The sequence below is a fragment of the Gopherus flavomarginatus genome, chromosome 4 (assembly GCF_025201925.1).
Source record: "Gopherus flavomarginatus isolate rGopFla2 chromosome 4, rGopFla2.mat.asm, whole genome shotgun sequence".
Lineage (NCBI taxonomy): Eukaryota > Metazoa > Chordata > Testudines > Testudinidae > Gopherus > Gopherus flavomarginatus.
The window spans coordinates 48,429,949-48,447,031 of record NC_066620.1 but is presented as its reverse complement, the minus strand read 5'-3'; the positions used below and the strand labels follow the sequence as shown (position 1 = coordinate 48,447,031).

The following is a 17,083-nucleotide window of genomic DNA, read 5'->3' as shown; positions in this document are numbered from 1 at the left end:
AACCTACTTGAACAATTTCCTGCACTGGATTCAGAATATTCTTGAGTTTGAACTCCAGGAGGGTTGCTTTCCTTTCTAGCAGCTGGCAAGTCGTAAATGGATCTGTTTCTCTGGACAGGGCACAAACAGTCATGTTGTCTGTAAATGGACAGGGTTGTGTAACTTGAGACCTCATCCTTGCTATGATACTACCAGCCATTTAAACCTCTCGACACAGAGGGTAGGTCAAAACAAAGAGTCTTGCGTAGGAATTGTAAACTCTTCACAGACAAATACTCATTTTGTCTTTGTGATGCTGAAGATTTAACTGTTTGGGAAGAACAATATTTAGGTCTTCCATGTGAGCTTCTGCTTCATACTCTCCCCTCTGCTAGGAAAACACTCCCATTATGAATAACTTTTGTGTTGGCAGTGACCAACAGATTACTATACCGGCTTTGACAAGGAGGGTTCACGCTTCTGTTGTCTCAGCTACTCATTTTACTGGTTCCCCAAATAGCACTTGTGAAAGTGGATGCACAGGGTACGGATTATTTTTTTCACATTCATGAGTGTAAACCGTTTCCTTATAGCCAGAGAGTAAGAATGCTTTGTCACAAATCACATCAAAATGGAGGAAAAATTGCCATGAAAGAGAGTGTCTTGCACACCACTTCAAGGATTTGACAAGAAAGTAACCCAGAGAACTCTCACATGCAAATTGAGGATCATACCCTAGAGACTATGGCCCACTTGCCTGCCACCAACTAGATTTTCCTCACTAAGTATAAGAAATGACCACAGTTGGAGTTTTGAAATTTTGCTGTAGTGTCCTCACTCTTTTGGTCAATGGAATCGTTTGGAAGGAACCCCCTTCTGGAGGCATGGCCATGTCTCTCTCTGGTAGGACTACTGCTGCACTTAGGTTCCCCAAACTTACACATTTGCCTTACATTTTTATATAACATTTTAGTTTAACATCTAGTTTTAACTGGAAATGATGATCTCAGAGGAGGAAAGCATGAGAAACTAGATAGTTTATTATTAGTGAGGTTTTTTTCAAGACACTGGCTTCCAGTGTTGAGAGAGTCATGTGAGTTTGGGGTTTCTTTTTTATGTGGTTGTGTACATGGGATACTTCCCCTGATTGTTTACAGAAGTGAGGTAGGATGCTAATCACCCTGCTCTGGGGATCTCTCAGCTAAGTAGGGGTACTGAGAGAAATGCTGATTTTTGGAATAGCCTGCTAGATGGCCTCAAGTGCCTGAATGGGTGTCTGTCTGCACCCTTCCAAAGAGAATTAGTACCCCTTGGGGATTTTTATTCAGTAAAGCAGGAGCCATTTTGAACATGGGAAGGGATTTCTCCTTGATGCCTCTGTAATCCCCTGATGGTGCAGCTACCTACGGAATGGAATTCTTATGTGCCTCTGTTCTGGGCACACACTGTCTAAAGTGCTCTTTAATCCTTCAACGCTGAGCAAGCCTATGGAGAGAGGGAGGAGACTCCAAACTGCTCTCCCCGGTAAAATGTAGGTCCTCGACCTGATAAACGGACAGGGACTCTTCCCACTCCATTGTGACCTAAAATTTCCCTGGTTGAAAGAGGGTCCCAGGCTGAAAAGCAGAGATGAACAGTTTACATTACCCTGCCACCTGAGACAGGGCTTCACAGAAGTAACAAGTGTCTCTGCACACCCAGATATACGCCAGGGTTTGGGGGGAGGGGCAGTAAGTCTGATACAGAGCACTGTGGGAGACTCGTATATAGGAGAAAACCACAGCAAACACATTCTAAGTGTGGGAAGGCAAAAGAAAAGATTTAAAGCCTGATGTTTATACAACTTGCTCATTAATTGTACATATTACTTCCTTACAAAGGGGACAATTCCTTTTGTCTTTTTGGGACTCAGAGCATATGGAGTTTCCAAGTATCATTCCTGAGCAGACTATGTGGGGTTCTCATCTCCTTGAGAATCCTCATGCTCCTGATCAAGCCTTCTCACAATGGAGTCAGGGCTTCAAATGGGTGTGTTTATGTGCACATGCACGGCACTAGTGCGCTGGTCCAACAAAGCCCTGTCCCCTCACAGAGCAAGGGTTGGTGGCTTGTAGCAGCAAGACACAGGTTACACTCTAAGACCCCTAAAAAGCTGCCCATTGAACTACATGGACTTAGCTTGATCTTGCAGGGCTTTTCTACCACTGCAATAGTGGTCAAAGGGAGTTACTGAGAGGTACTGTGTTTGCGGATCCAGAGAACTTACTTGAGGAGAGGGAAAGAGGAGCAAGAAGTTGAAATGAAATCAATATTGCAGAAAAATGAACAATAATTAATTAGAAAACAAAGTTATTGGGAGAAATTGAACCACCAACTTGTTCTGCTGGTGGACACAATTTCTGGTGGCCTGAGGTGAAGGGTGGAGCTTAGTCCTGGGGCCTTCAGCAACAACACTGGTCCACCTCCCAGTTCTACAGGTGAGAGGAATCACCTCTTTGTTACGAATGAGGAGAAAAGCTGGGCCACAGAACAGACAAAACGCATTTTAGCACGTTTTCAGGTGTCCTGCTAAGGACCTCCTGTATCTTTGATAGCCAGAAGTTTATAAGACAACAGATTTAATGAGATTTCCATGCTACTAATGGAGAAGTTATAGCAAATGTTATATTAGAATAGAAAATAGATATTAAAAAGGACACAATTAAATATTTTGCCTCTTAAAAGCTTAAGTATAAAATGCCTTATTAACTGTCAGCAAAATATATTGATATTGCTCTTATCCGCCATTGATAACAGAGACTGAAAATAACATGGCTTTGTTAGTTTCTGTATTGTACCTTTTCAACTAAGATATAGGACAAATCATTTGAAATCGTTTCCATTTTACCTAAGTGAACCTGGTTTTGGTTTTACTATAAACCAAATGAAAACAATGATGTAAAGTTTTTAAAGCAGCCTCCAAGTGTATTACCTGTGTGCTGTAGTTTTCTACAGACACGTCTCTGTCCTCAAGATCCATCTGAAATGGCTCAAGTTTAACTAGATATTTATTCAGCTCATTTTCTTTTTCTTCCATGGACTCTCTCAACTGTTCTGATGTAGGCCTTCTGTCATGAACTAAGTAACATACTAGTGGTTCATTCTTTGTTTTTATTACCTTGCTCAGTTGTTCATTCTCTTGAAGCAAGATGTTATGTCGTTCTTGCATTTTGTTTTGCTCTGCCCTGACATTTAACATTTCCTGTCTTGAGCAATCCAACTCAGCTGAAAATACGTTTTGGATATGAGCAATCTCAGCTTACGTTGCAACTCTGACTGCACTTTCTCAAGTTCCTGAATCTAATCTTTATTTTTTCCGTCCAAGGACACTAGTTTAGAGAAGAATTCATTACGCTCATCCCTATGCTCTTTCTCTTGTCGTTCCGATTCTGCTTTACTCTCCTGAAAGTGACTTTTTTGCTGTCTTAAAATGCATTCTGTGTTGGCATTTTTTCTTCCATTGATTTGTATTTTCCATATAGATCTACAAGTTCTTTTTCAATTTCTTCATCTCTTTCAATGAGTGACAGTCTTTCCTCCTTATGTCTTCTGGACAACTCAGAAATGCTTTCCTCTCTTTCCTTTAAACTGTTAGAAAAAATTATGTTTGTTTGTAGTAAGTCTACTTTTTCTTGTTCTAAAGCCTTGTTAATGTCCTTAAGGGTTCTATTTTCTTCAATAAGGTCCTCAATTTCTTTTTCATGTAAGGAAAGCATTGTAGACATGTCTTTTTTTCTCTAAATTCCATGTATCAAGCACAAGATGTAACTGCTTTACTGAATCTTCAAGCAATTTATTATTGCTTTTTAAATCCCGAATCTCTGCTTGTTGAGTTTCTAATTCTATTTCCTGAGACAGAAAGAACATATTGCTAGTCAAATCTGTATTGTACCATTTCAACTAAGATATAGGACAAATCATGTTAAATAGTTTCCATTTTCCCTGTCATGAACTAAGTAACGTGCTACTGATTCATTCTTTCTTTTTATTACCTTGCTCAGTTGCTCATTTTCTTGAAGCAAGATGTCACATTTACCATGCAACTCATGATAACATTGATCCTTCTCCAGTACTGCATTTGCTGCTAAGTGTAGTTTTTGTTCTAGAATTTCAACTTAGTTGGTGAGCTGAGATATTTTCCAGGTCATATTTTCTATTTCTTTCCTATATTTTTGATCGGAACATTCTGCTTTTTGTTGAAGTTCATCATAAGCTTTTTTCTGTGTCTCTAGTTTTGCACTTCTGTATTCCACCATGTCTCTGAGATTTTTAATCTCCAAACAATATTTTTCTTTCTCATTTACCATTATTCGAACAGTCTCACTACTTTCATTACTTTTAACTTGTTGAATCTTGAGAGAACTTTCCAAGTCATTAATTTTACTCAGCAATTCTTCCTTTTCAGACTCAACTTCATTCACAAGTTGTTCATTTTCATTTTTCCATTGAAAAAGAATAGTAAAGTCCTTTTTTAGTTCTCCACATTCTCTCTCCTTTAATCCGAGGACTTTCAGCAAGGCTTCTGATTCCTTCTCCATTTTACTTATCTTACTGTTTAGTTCCTCAGTGTGGTTTTCTCTTTACTTCAGCAGATGCTGAATGGAGTCTCATTGCTTTTCCAGATCAGCTATAGATAATTTCAATTTCTCCAAAGTGAGAGAGGCATCTTGTTGTTTGAGTTTCTCTTGGAGTATCTTTAGGTTTTCTTCCTGAGACAAACTCTTATCTATAGTAATAAAAACAATTAAGTGGTTAATTTGTGAAAGCAAACTATGTCCAATATGCAATATTAGCTTTTATGGGTAACACTATAAAATGGCAATATTGACAATTTTCAATTTTTACCTAGCAATAAATTTTCTTACTATTTCAGAATATAATTACTTATGTGTTCTAAAACTGTCTTTATTCCCAAACCATGACATTGTATAGCTGAGACAATTTTAGCATTGCCAGAATTCAGTTTTGGAGAAGGAAGATACTGCTAGTCAAATTGCTCTATGCTTCACAATTGTAACTGTTTCTACAGCCCGTCTTCACTGAGGTCCGATGGCTTGTACTCTGAAACTCATGGTTGACAGGTAACAGTATCAATGGCTAGATCAAGAATTTTGGTGCCCTATTTGTCCGTTTTCCTCTCTTCAAAATCCAGAATATATAAAAATGATCAAGGTGTTTGATGGGCTGATGTATGGAGTAAAATTAAGAGAGACGGACAATACAAGAGATTTCCTGTATTGCAAAGAGAAATCTATTGAATAACACCAACTTACCATGTAAAACAAGACTATGCATTTCCTTCCTACAGGACAAGGAAAATTCAATGTCTCCAAGACCCAGAACTTGGTGAGAAAGAGGAGCAGATCGAGGGGAAGGGAAATGATAGCAATCAACAGTCATTTGAAATATGTCAACACACAGGGTGATGATTCAAAGGGGGGCGTGGCAGGCTGGTTGCCCGCTCTAGCCCTGAAGGGGTTGGAACAGCCCTGCAAAGGGCTGTGGCTGGGGAAAGCAGCAAGTCTGGGCTGACTGGGGAGGCAGCTACAGCTGGCCCACGCCCCAATCAGGCCACAGCTGGCCCTTATAAAAGGGCTGTGAGCCAGGCACTCAGTCAGTCTTCTTCTAGCTCTGAAAGGAGAGAGACCTAGCTGCTGGGGAAGCTAAGAGTACTAGAGTGAAGCAGGGCTAGGGAAGGCCAGAGGAGCTGGGGAGCTCCAGACTGGCAACTCCCCAGGCTGCAGGGCCTTGTCCAAGGCCCACAAAGGTATTGAGTTACAGGGAGGGACACGGAGGCCAGTGGGGAGAGGGATAGTGACCAGCAGAGTTCGCTGTGGCTAGAAATGAGCTAAGTCCTTGGATGACCAGAAGAAGCCCCGCAGGGGTGAGAGTATAATCAGAGACTTGTTAGAGAGGAAGAACTGTCTGGGGATTTAGGGGTGAGAGCCTAGGACTCTGGGCACCCACATTCAGTTATGTTTCAATTAGGACAAGTTATTGTTGGTTGTAGTGCAGAGCTACAGCACAAACATCTTCTGACTTATTTTTTGTTCATAATTATTCCCTCCAGAAAATGGAGATAATGCTACCATTTGACACCTTAAGAACCACAGATAGAAGATAGCGAAAGCAAGAAAATGGACATAGAAAGCATTACATTTTATTAGCTAGCCGAAAGTGCTGCCACTTGCCAAGAATAAGATCAAAACACAAAGCACTTATTTGGATGGCCTCATGGATTGGAGAGTGCAAACTACTGATTATAATGGGAGCAGGACTGGGTCCATACATTTAATTTTGAAATCTCATTAAGTGAGGTTAGACTTTTACAGAGATAAGTGGGAGCAGTCTCCTTCTTTACAATGGCTATTTAGCAGAATTACCTGTTCTCTTAAACCTCAGTCTGCAAAATGCGTTTTCCCAATCAAATAGACAAAAGTAGGGAAAAATCAAATTAGGGCTCAGTAGGTAACATTTCATCACATTTAAGCTTGATGGAGTCCATATACAAGCTAAAGGATAATAGTTTGAGGTATATTTGTTTGCTTGGGATTTTAAAACACAGGAGCACATTGTAGTGTTTAATTTGCTGACCATATAGTTCTGTTTAGGACATATTTATTCCTTCTTTGAAATTGCTTTAAAACCATATAATTTTATGAGTTAGTACTATATATTTGTATGAAGAATTTCCATCTGAGTTTGGAAAGAGAACTGCGTGTATTAGCTGAAAGTTAATTTAACTATATCACAGAGTGGGAACTTTTGTTTCTTAGGTATTCTTCAAATCACCATTGATAATGAGGCTTACAGATCCTCCACACTGAAGTAATAGTTTGTAACGTGATTTAAAGAGGAAGAAATATGTAACTCACTTTTCATCTTTTCAGCATAATTCTGGGGTCTCCTTTAGAAAGTGTTTGGCTGTTTTTAGTTCTTCTTCCAGCTGAAGGTTTTTTTGTGATTTTTAATCAGAGTGGCAGCAAAGAAGTTTTTTTTCCTTCTTCATTTCCTACAACAAAATATTAGTTACAAAACAGTAGATTAAGTCAATAAACTGAGAATAGTGTGATGTGGTATACTACCCATCTGAGTCCCATGAAGACTCTGGAAAGTTGAGCCTTCGTTTCTAAGCACATAGATGAGTTAGGAACACAAACAGCACTCTTGGCAGTCCTCTTAGGGCTGGTCTACACTAGGGGAGGGGATCGATCTAAGATACGCAACTTCAGCTACGAGAATAATGTAGCTGAAGTCGAAGTATGTTAGATTGAATTACCTACCATCCTTATGGCGCAGGATCGACGTCCGCGGCTCTCCCTGTCTAGTCCGCTACCGCCGTTCGTGTTGGTGGAGTTCTGGAGTCAACAGGAGCGCGTTCGGTGATCGATATATCGCGTCTAGATGAGATGCGATATATCGATCCCCGAGAAATCGATTGCTACCTTCCGATAGGGCGGGTAGTGAAGATGTAGCCTTAGGGCAGACAATCCTTTTGGGACATCTCCCAGCTGGCACAGATGACAGAAGTACTTAGGTGGCTCAGGATATGGAACCAGGGAGCTGCAACCAGTTCTCTGTTGCCTGCCCATAGCAGATCTTGACACAGGATAGAATCTAGCCCACAAAAACTGAGAAGCAGTGAAATTAAGTGACTTGCCAAAAAGCCACAGAGGGGAGTCAGTATCAGAACACAGGAGATGTTTCCAGTTCTAGCTCCTGTTCTTAGACCACCCATTTCTCAGCGTGCATGATTCAAATATATGAAGTTGCTCTTGACAGCAAGATAGCATTAGATGTAAATTATTATTAGTCAGTAATATCTGGGGCTTTGGGATAGTACATTTTCTAAGCATCTTTTTTCCAAATAAGCTAAGAAAAGTTAAAATACCCCATACAACTATGTCCTACCTGGGAACTGAAATAAAAGTTATTTCTAAGAAACTAACTCCTTCCACCCAAACTCCTGCATTGCTGGGTAACAGATGGCACGGCATTGGTGGGACTCTACTGGAAGCAAGCCATCATTTATTCATCTACTTATTACGAGCATATAGGTACCAGTGCACAGAAGCCAAATTCCAGAAAAGGGAGGGTCTGGATGGAAAACAAGTTAAAACCTTGCTGGCACAGTAGGTCTGTATTTTCAGCTATTGAAACAAGTCACCCAAAGAACATAAATAAAACCGTTGATGCTTCTAGTTATTTTCCTTTTGTCTCTCAACCTCCTAGTCCAAAATATCGAACTGTTATACCGAAACACACACACGCTCTATCAATCATTCAAAAACACACAAGTGTCAAGACGCAAAATTTTCAGACAAAGCTGATGTATGACAAATGTTTCAAAGCTGTATGAATTCTCAGCTTCCTGGGTTCAAAATACCAATGAAATTTAAGGGGTTTAAATGGCAGAAACGCCCACCCCTCTTACTGTGATTCAGTAGAAGTAGATCTGATTATGAAGTATTCAACAAAAATCTGGAACCAACCGCCTAACATAGCTGGAAAAAAAATCCCATACTCTGATTTTTTTTTTTCTTTTTAAATAGTCTTAGATCTTTAATAATGAAGATAGATAACTGACTATTTGATCCAGTGTTATGCAGCCATATAGAGCAGCACGTAGCTATTGCACAATATATCTACAGGATTTCCAGTAGAAAGGAATGTATAAAAAGTTCTATCACAGAAGTCCTTGGACATTAATTTTTGGAGCTGGATTCTAGCAAATCTTTTGCTTCGTTTATTTTTGTTGCTAAGTAGGGAGATCCACCTTTATCAGGGTGATTCAAAATCATGATTATCCTATTAGCTGTTTTAATCTTGGTGTTGTCAGCAGATGGACTTATGCCTAAAATAAGACTGGCTTCTCGTCTACTGATTTTCTGTTCAAATCCTCCTTTATAGTAGGATGAAAAACTAGCGGTTGCAATCTTCTTTGCTGTTTCTGTGAATACTTGTTCCAGTGGTTTCCAGACCTGAAACGTATAACGACCTTCAAATGCAACAGCTGCAACACCCAGGCCAACTGCCATCATAGATCTGGCCAGCCCCTTGTCCATGTTGGGCTCACTCTGCCGGCCGCCGCCGGGGACCCTCGCGTACTCAGCGTAGCGCAGGTTCTCCGAGGGTGCCCCGGCACCTTCCATGACAGGCCAAAAGACTGAGGGCGCCTTACGGGGCCCCCACAGAACCATTTACAAGAAATACTTTCTCCCACCTTAATCTGGTAAGGCTACATCCCATCATTTGTATTTACAATTTGGCCTCAGTCACATAGGCCATCATTAACTCTTGCTTGAATCATCAAAATCCAATGTATTTAGACTTGAATGCATCTGCCCTGAAAAATCTGCAGGAGTTACAGAACACAGCAGCACACCTCCTCAGTAATACACGTTCACTTGAGTACATCAGTCCTATGTTTCATTCACTCCGCTGATTCCCCAACAGAACACTGAATCAAATCTCAGTCTTTATTTTTGAAGCTATAAAGGAAATGCGCCCAATATACCATCTTACTCTCTCAGACTTCAGTAGCTGTGTTCCTCAGGAACAACTGTCTACACATCACAAGTAAAACTAGCAGATGCAGGAGACAGAGCTTTTTCAGGAGCTGGCCGAATACTATGAAATTCACTCCTGCAAAAACTTAGAATGACAACTAACATCACCATTTTTCATATTTACAACCCCCCCCCCCCACACACACACCCTTTGCCCTCCGGGACAGTGGTTTTCAATCTCTTTTCCATTTGCAGACCCCAGAAAATTTCAAATGGAGGTTCAGACCTCTTTGGAAATCTTAGACATAGTCTGTGGACCCCACAGGCCACGGCTTGAAAACCACTGTTCCGTTGTAATTACAGCCTTTCCAGAACCCCTTAGACAGTCTGCAAACTCCCACAGGTCTGTGCACCACTGGTTGAAAACCACTGCTCTGGGGGATATGGGAGAAATAGAAACCTCAAATAACAGATGCTAGTCACCTTAATTATTTTTAACTCTGGAAAGCATTCAGATACAACAGCAATTGGCACAATAGAAGAACTTAAAAAAACCCCAATCGCTGATGTTGCTTCTATGACTATTCTGAGTTCTCTTCCCTTTCATTTTCCTTCTAACGCCAAATTAAAGGAAAAATCTTTGAATCTACAATCAAGGTTTTCTAAAAATCAAAATTTACAGTCAGATCCTTTTTGTGTAAATTGAAATAACTTTACTGATTTCAATGGAGCTATGCTGATATGTGCCAGATCAGGATCTGGCTTCCTAGTTAGAATTTTGTTGATAATGCTGGTCTATAGTGCTTGAAAAAGTAAAAATGTACAAATCATTTGGGGAATTTTCTCTTGCTTTAAATTGATTGTGTGACCAAAAAAGTACCCACTCCTCCATGAAATCTTAGAATTAGGCAAAACACACTTATACTTAGGAAGCAGCTAATGATTGTAGAAGTTCCAAATGAACTCAAACAGATATTTAATATATTTTATTTTTTAGGACTAAACAAAGAGTCCCTTCAACCATACTACAGAATTAGATTAGACAAATAATTCCATATGAACTGTAATCCTATCTGTACTATGCTGGTGCAAAATCATTTTTTTAAATCCAGACCATGCAACCAATTTTTTGCCTGGGCTCAGTCCACATAGAATCAATTGCAAAAAGTGCAAGATTGGGGCCTTATCTTGTATCACAGCTATAGGTCTTGTGACAGGGTCGGGCCAGAGGGCTATAGGAGAGTGATCCTATTGGGATCCAGGAAGTGGGCGAACCCACTGCTAAAAGATCCCCCCAGCCTTAGGGGAGGATCCACAGGACCTGGAAACCAAGTGATCTCAGGTGACAACTAATGAAATAACAGGGATAGAAATGCTGTCAAGGGCTCAAACAAAGGGAATCTGATGGGGACACGGAGCAGAGAACCCCGAACAGCGCCCACTGCTCCTCAAAGGCATCAAGGGAGTCAGTGGATGCCGCCCAGAGGAATTCTGCCCGGATGTGTGACTGGATGGAGGATCGGAAAGGGGCCCCACAGTTACAGGAGACTCCATTGGCCAACCTCCTCTCCCTGGTTTTATAGATGGCCATTTTAGCTAGGGCCAGGAGGAGGTTGACCAGGAGGTCCTGTGACTTTATGGGGCCATGCATAGGCAGTGCATAAATAAGAAGGTGAGGGGAAAAGTGCAGCCAGAAATGCAACAGGATATCTGTGAGGAGCCAGAATAGAGGCTGCAGCCTCGCATACTCCAGGTATATGTGCACCAGAGTCTCCCTTATGCCGCAGTAGGGGCAGGGTTTGGGGACGGGGGTGAACGCCAATTACACGTGAAGGAGCTGCCAACTGACATCCCCCGAGGACCTTGGGAGCAGAGTGGAGTATAGGCTGGTCCACTGGGGCTCCTCACCCTCTAGAGGTAGAAGGACATCCCACCATTTTGTGTCAGGGTGGGACGCGAAGGTGAGGAAGTGCAGGGTGTGGAGCACAAGCATGTATAGATGTTTCCTTGGTGCGTTCTGGAAACAAACCGGTTTCAACTCATGCAGCCGGCTGACGGTGAAGGGGTGGGGACGCCGGTTGGGTCCACAGGGCAGGGGCCCACTACAGGGGTGTGAGAGAAGGCAGATTAATTAGCCCCAGATTAAGCAGGTCCCTTTTCCCTGGGTAAGATAACAGGGGCAGTTCCAGAAAAATCAGGAATTTGCTGGAACCAATTAATGCAGGCAGGCTAATTAGGACACCTGGAGCCAATTAAGAAGCTGCTAGAATCAATTAAGATAGGGAGGCTAATCGGGGCACCTGGTTTAAAAAGGACCTCACTTCAGTCAGTGAAGGGTGTGCAAGGCGCTGAGAGTGAGAGGGCCTGCGGCTGGAGGACTGAGGAGTACAAACGCTATCTGGTATCAGGAGGAAGGTCCTGTAGCGAGGATAAAGAAGGTTTTGGGAGGAGGCTATGGGGAAGTAGCGCAGGGAGTTGTAGCTGTCACACAGGTGTTACTCGTAACACTAGACAGCTGCGATCCACATGGCCCTGGGCTGAAATCTAGAGTATAGGGCAGGCCTGGGTTCCCCCCATTCTGCTCCCCCCTAGTGGATATAAGAGGAATTGACTTGGACTGTCGATCCCACCAGAGGGGAAGGTCCCTGGCCTGTCCCTCTGACCCACTAGGTGGGTCAGCAGAGACTGCAGGAATTGTTCTCCTTCCTTTTCCCCATGCTGGCCGGTGCTGAGGTTAACTGACTGAACGGCAGGTTTCAGTCATAAAACTGGCCAAACTGAGGCCTCCTGTGAATCTCTGAGGCAAGCAAATTCGCCAATAAGTGCAGGACTCACCAAGGCAGCAGGAACTTTGTCACAGTCTTTTAAGATGGTCCAAAAAAGGACAGCCAGAATAAGACGGTATCGAAACACAACTTCTGGTGGAAATACACTATTCTCCAACATAGAGCTTGCAGAGTTCCCCTGTGACTCAGTAAGGCATGAATGGAACCAGTTCTTACTGATTTCCAGTTTAAATTATTAATTATTCCAGTTGACCCTCTGATTTATTTACCTCAAAATTTCTTCTCAAGTCATTTTCCTATGGGCACTGCTATTGCCTATGAGGAAAACACATCACATTTTATTTGTAGTCATATTTAATCTATTTTAAAAAAATTAAAAATTCCTGATGTCGCTTTAAATGATGAGCTCCAAAGATACATTAGAAAACAAAGCAAAAAGAATAAGCTATGTTCTGCTTCCTTCTACAGAAAGAGAAGTCTGAAGTAACTGTTGACTTCTGTGTTGTATAACTAAGAGCAGAATTTGGCCCTAAACCTTGAAACTCAGCATGATGGCTTTAAAAAAGTGCAATTAAAAATAGCCCAGATATCTGAAAAATCCATCCTCTTTTCACTGTCTAGTCCCAGGTTCTAGATTCTGTATCATACCAAAGCCAGAACAGGTTAAGGTAACACAGATCTTTAACTCAAGACTGGACAAGGATATGAACAATATTTTCAGGCACATTTTCAAGTATATAGTTGTAATATATAAATATATTAATAATTTAAGCAATAGTTATAGTACAGTCTGTTAATCATTGGGAATGCTAACCAGTGCTTTCTTTTAAGCTCAATCATAAGGGCAGCAGATTTAACACTTGCTCTTATTTTTTTTAACATAACATATTTGGTCAAAGGGAGCACCTGTCGGGTTTAGAAGATCCTTCCCCATTCCCACTCAGTCCTCAACTGCTCATTTGAGAGGTAACATTTAGGTGTTGGACTGATGATCAGCTATCACCAAATATGCTATTGAACAGCCAACAGACAGAAAGGATCAATACCAAACTAGACACAATTCTGTACAATCCAAATAGCAAGAGATTGACAAATTACTCTACCTTTTCCACTTACTATATACTTAAGGAATAGGTACATGTTTTGAAAAACCAGTATTTTTACACCTTAATTCCCTGTATTTATGGACCAACAAAGACATTCGGCTTGCACTTCTGTCTCCATAACTATATTTTTCGTATGTATAGAGAAAATACTAACCACCTCTGTAGAAAATGTTTGAATAATGTGCTCACACAGCTAGGATGACACATAGCTATGCCAGACAGCTATCGTGGACAAATTTAGAACCTCTGTATTAAGTCAGTGTAGACTGTGTGTATCATAAATAAAAAGTATCAGAAGGGTAGCCATGTTAGTCTGGATCTCTAAAAGCAGCAAAGAGTCTTGCGGCACCTTATAGACTAACAGACGTATTGGAGCATGAGATTTCGTGGGTGACAAAGTGGGTATTCACCCACAAAAGCTCATGCTCCAATATGTCTGTTAGTCTATAAGGTGTCACAAGACTCTTTGCTGCTGCATCCGACGAAGTGGGTATTCACCCATGAAAGCACATGCTCCGATACGTCTGTTAGTGTATAAGATGCCACAAGACTCTTTGCTGCTTTTATGAATAAAAAACAGTTTTCTATTAGAGTGTGTGGGTGGGGAAGAAGCAGTGCTCAAATCAGAACAAGGCTAAAGGGAACGTTGTAGGGCATTAACCCCCAGATTGCCTTTGGGCTCATCTGCTACCTCAGTTTACCTTCAATCTTGCATCAAACCAGCTATCACATGTGGCGATTTTACAATAGTGCTCTCTTCCTGTTTGGTTTATTATCATAACACAACTTTCAGATATACTCTTACCAGCCTCAATTATTCCTTTCCGTTTATAATGCCTCAAGTTTTTCCAGGTCTTGATCAGAGCATGCCCATCCCTGTAGTCTAAACTGCATCCTGCAGGTCCATTAATGGAGGCTTATCCCAGCAGTTTCCAGTTCCTTGTAAATCTCTTCCCCTAAAAGGCTTCTGCCTTGCAGTTCTGGAAAATTGTCACCTGTCCTCTTCACGGGCTCTCTGCCTGGGCACTATGGAGAGAGAGTCTCTCTCTGACCTTTTGGGGTGAGGGGCTCTCTCTTGAATGACCACAGGCTGCCCTTTTACTTGCCAGCAGGCCTGGTTTATATGCATGCTTGTGTCACATGATCCTTGTATTCATTCCCATCATACAGGGAGATGGGATAAGCCTGACAAAAGGTGCAGCTGTGCCCTAGTCTTTTAACGGATCAGCTCACCCTATGACAGGAACATACCGCAGCTTGCTCTGACCTGCGATGTATTTAGTTGCCCTTAAATATTGTCATGTATAGATCTTCAAACACACAAAAAAGGACAGTTAAATTTTACAAAAAATAAAAACTCAACATCACCACTTCCTTTTGAATAGTTCAGATATTAAAAATCCTACATTGTCAAGTTTTGCCCATACAGCATCGTAATCATTGTTGGCTTGCTGCAGGTCCAAGTTGAATTTGGGCTTTATCTGTTTCCACTGCTGGTCCACTGTCAGTAAGGAATGTTGCTGATGAAACAGTTCCTAGAAATTTAGAAGATGGGGGGGCGGGTAGAGGAGAAAAACGCACTCCTATTACATGTTTCTAGTCAAGTTACTATAACTATTAGCATTGGAAAACGTGGGGGAGGGACTGTAAATCGTCTGTAAATAGTTACTAATTACACTAAAGCTCTCACAGAAGCAAAAAGAGTTTAAAAACCATTTTTAAGTAATGCATACATTCTGTTATGGCCACTAATGCCCATGACTCACTTTGGCCAATCAGAGTAGCCTACTTCATCTGTTACACTAATACTAGCAAATAATGGAATGAAGCTTCTATATCGATTCAAAAGTAGATCTCCATAACAACATTGAGAATGACAACTAAGCAACCAGACTAATCCCCAATAATCATGATCCTTCGGGAGGGGAAATTTCCCTCCTTTGCTATGATTACATTTACCTTATTGCTGTAAAAATGTTTTTCATGAGAAAAATGCCTTAGTTATTTTCAATTTGACTTAACAGAAGACTGAGCAGCAACAGAAGTTTGGTAGAGGGGCACTGACTCCTCCCGCCTCAGGTCTGGGGGAGCAGAACTTCACTAATGCACACCTCCTAAGATCCTTAGGAATCTAGCCCATCTCCTGCAATCTTTAGGAGATGCAAAGTAGATATCCATCCAGGTATAATTAGTTTTTGAGGCTTCTTCCCAGACCCACGGTCCTTATGGTAGGAGCTCTACATGAATTTGAGAAGGGATTTATATGGGGGAATAGGGCTATGAGGGGAACGGGACTTTTAGTAGCGGGTGTTGGGGTTGGTTAGGAAAAGAGAGGGCTAAGTAGGGGAGCAGAAAGCGGAGGAAGATAGGGAGGGAAAGCACTAGTGGTATCTCCTGACAACAAACCCCTCAGCCAAACTTCTCTTGGCAGCAGCTGCAGACTCCCCTCTAACAAATCATAGCAGATTTGTCAGCTGGAGAAGGTACTGAAGTGCCAGTGCTTCCCCTCTGCTTTCTCCCTTCTATCCTCAGCAAGACACCTGCTCCATCCCATGTCCTCAAGTACCCCCACAGCCTGTTCCCACTCTCACTGCCAGCCAGAGACCCATCCTATGAAGTCCTCAGCCCTCTTGGATCCCAGTGATCCATTTCCCCAAATCTTTATGTCTCCCCCCCTTATTATACTCAGCCTCTCTGCCCTCATACCCTTTCCAAACACCCACTCCTACCCTGGGTTGGCCTGTCAGGAGCAGAAGAATGCAGGCGGGGAGGGTCAAACTCAGGAATAAGTGAGCAAATTAATAACAAAATGTTCAAACTTCTTTCTGATTTTATTTTTATCATCTAACTATAAATTAGAGGTGAACAAATTGGTAGCCTGCCCGCCCAGCCTACCTTGAAGAAATACGGATTCACTTCCTCTTACCAAGTTATAACCACTAGACTACTATTATCAACAGCTAGGGAACATGGGTTAATCAACTTAATTCGTGGTACGCCAGTAAATTCTTTCACTAACAAATGCAGATCCATTCAGCTGCCAAACTAAATAAAAGAAAAAATCCAAATAAAAGTAGCAAGGGAGAGAGACAAAGGAGAAAAAAATGAAAGGGGGAAGGTCAGAGTGGAGATACTTAAAATATTTTTCCGCTAACCTTCCCTGAATTTGCATACGAGCTACTAAAATTTGCCCCTCAGTAGCAAAATATTATGTTACAAAAAATAATATTATGTTACAAAAAAGTTGTTTTCCTTACACTAACTGGTTTCTTTTGAGATGTTTTGTCTACATGAATCCTGCTCTAGGTGTGCATGTGCCCCATGTGCATGAGATTGGGTTCTTTTGGGTTAACAGTGCACAGGTGTAGCATCAGCAGGTACCTTAATATGCACGCGCACACACACGCATCCTCCCCCACACACACATAACACCTGCGGGCAAAGCAGGCCCAGCCACTTCTCAGTTTCTTTGCCAATAGAGAATCCCACAACTAATGGATTTCACAATAGTAGAGAAAGAGGAGTGGTTGTGAGGTTCATGTGAGCAGAACAGACAGAAGAACCAGAATTACTGTAAAGTAAGTAATTGGGGTTTTGTCTCCCAGTATCTGTTAACATGGGTCTCACTTTAGGTGACTAGTAGTTATCTCCTTATGGAGGGGGA

The 17,083-nt window shown here is 41.6% G+C and overlaps 2 protein-coding genes and 1 pseudogene across 3 annotated transcripts in view; 1 reads left to right on the top strand and 2 right to left on the bottom strand.

The window, feature by feature from the left end:
- LOC127049469 (uncharacterized) overlaps positions 1 to 17,083 on the top strand; it is a 481,224-nt gene that overhangs the window by 79,223 nt on the left and 384,918 nt on the right. The gene's annotated exons all lie outside the window — the stretch shown is intronic.
- Positions 1 to 17,083, bottom strand: part of LOC127049831 (centromere protein F-like) — a 74,939-nt pseudogene that overhangs the window by 18,457 nt on the left and 39,399 nt on the right.
- LOC127049470 (dnaJ homolog subfamily C member 15-like) lies at positions 8,554 to 9,170 on the bottom strand. The gene has a single exon (XM_050950273.1). The coding sequence runs from the start codon at positions 9,168 to 9,170 to the stop codon at positions 8,724 to 8,726; it is 447 nt and encodes a 148-aa protein (XP_050806230.1). The 3' UTR covers positions 8,554 to 8,723.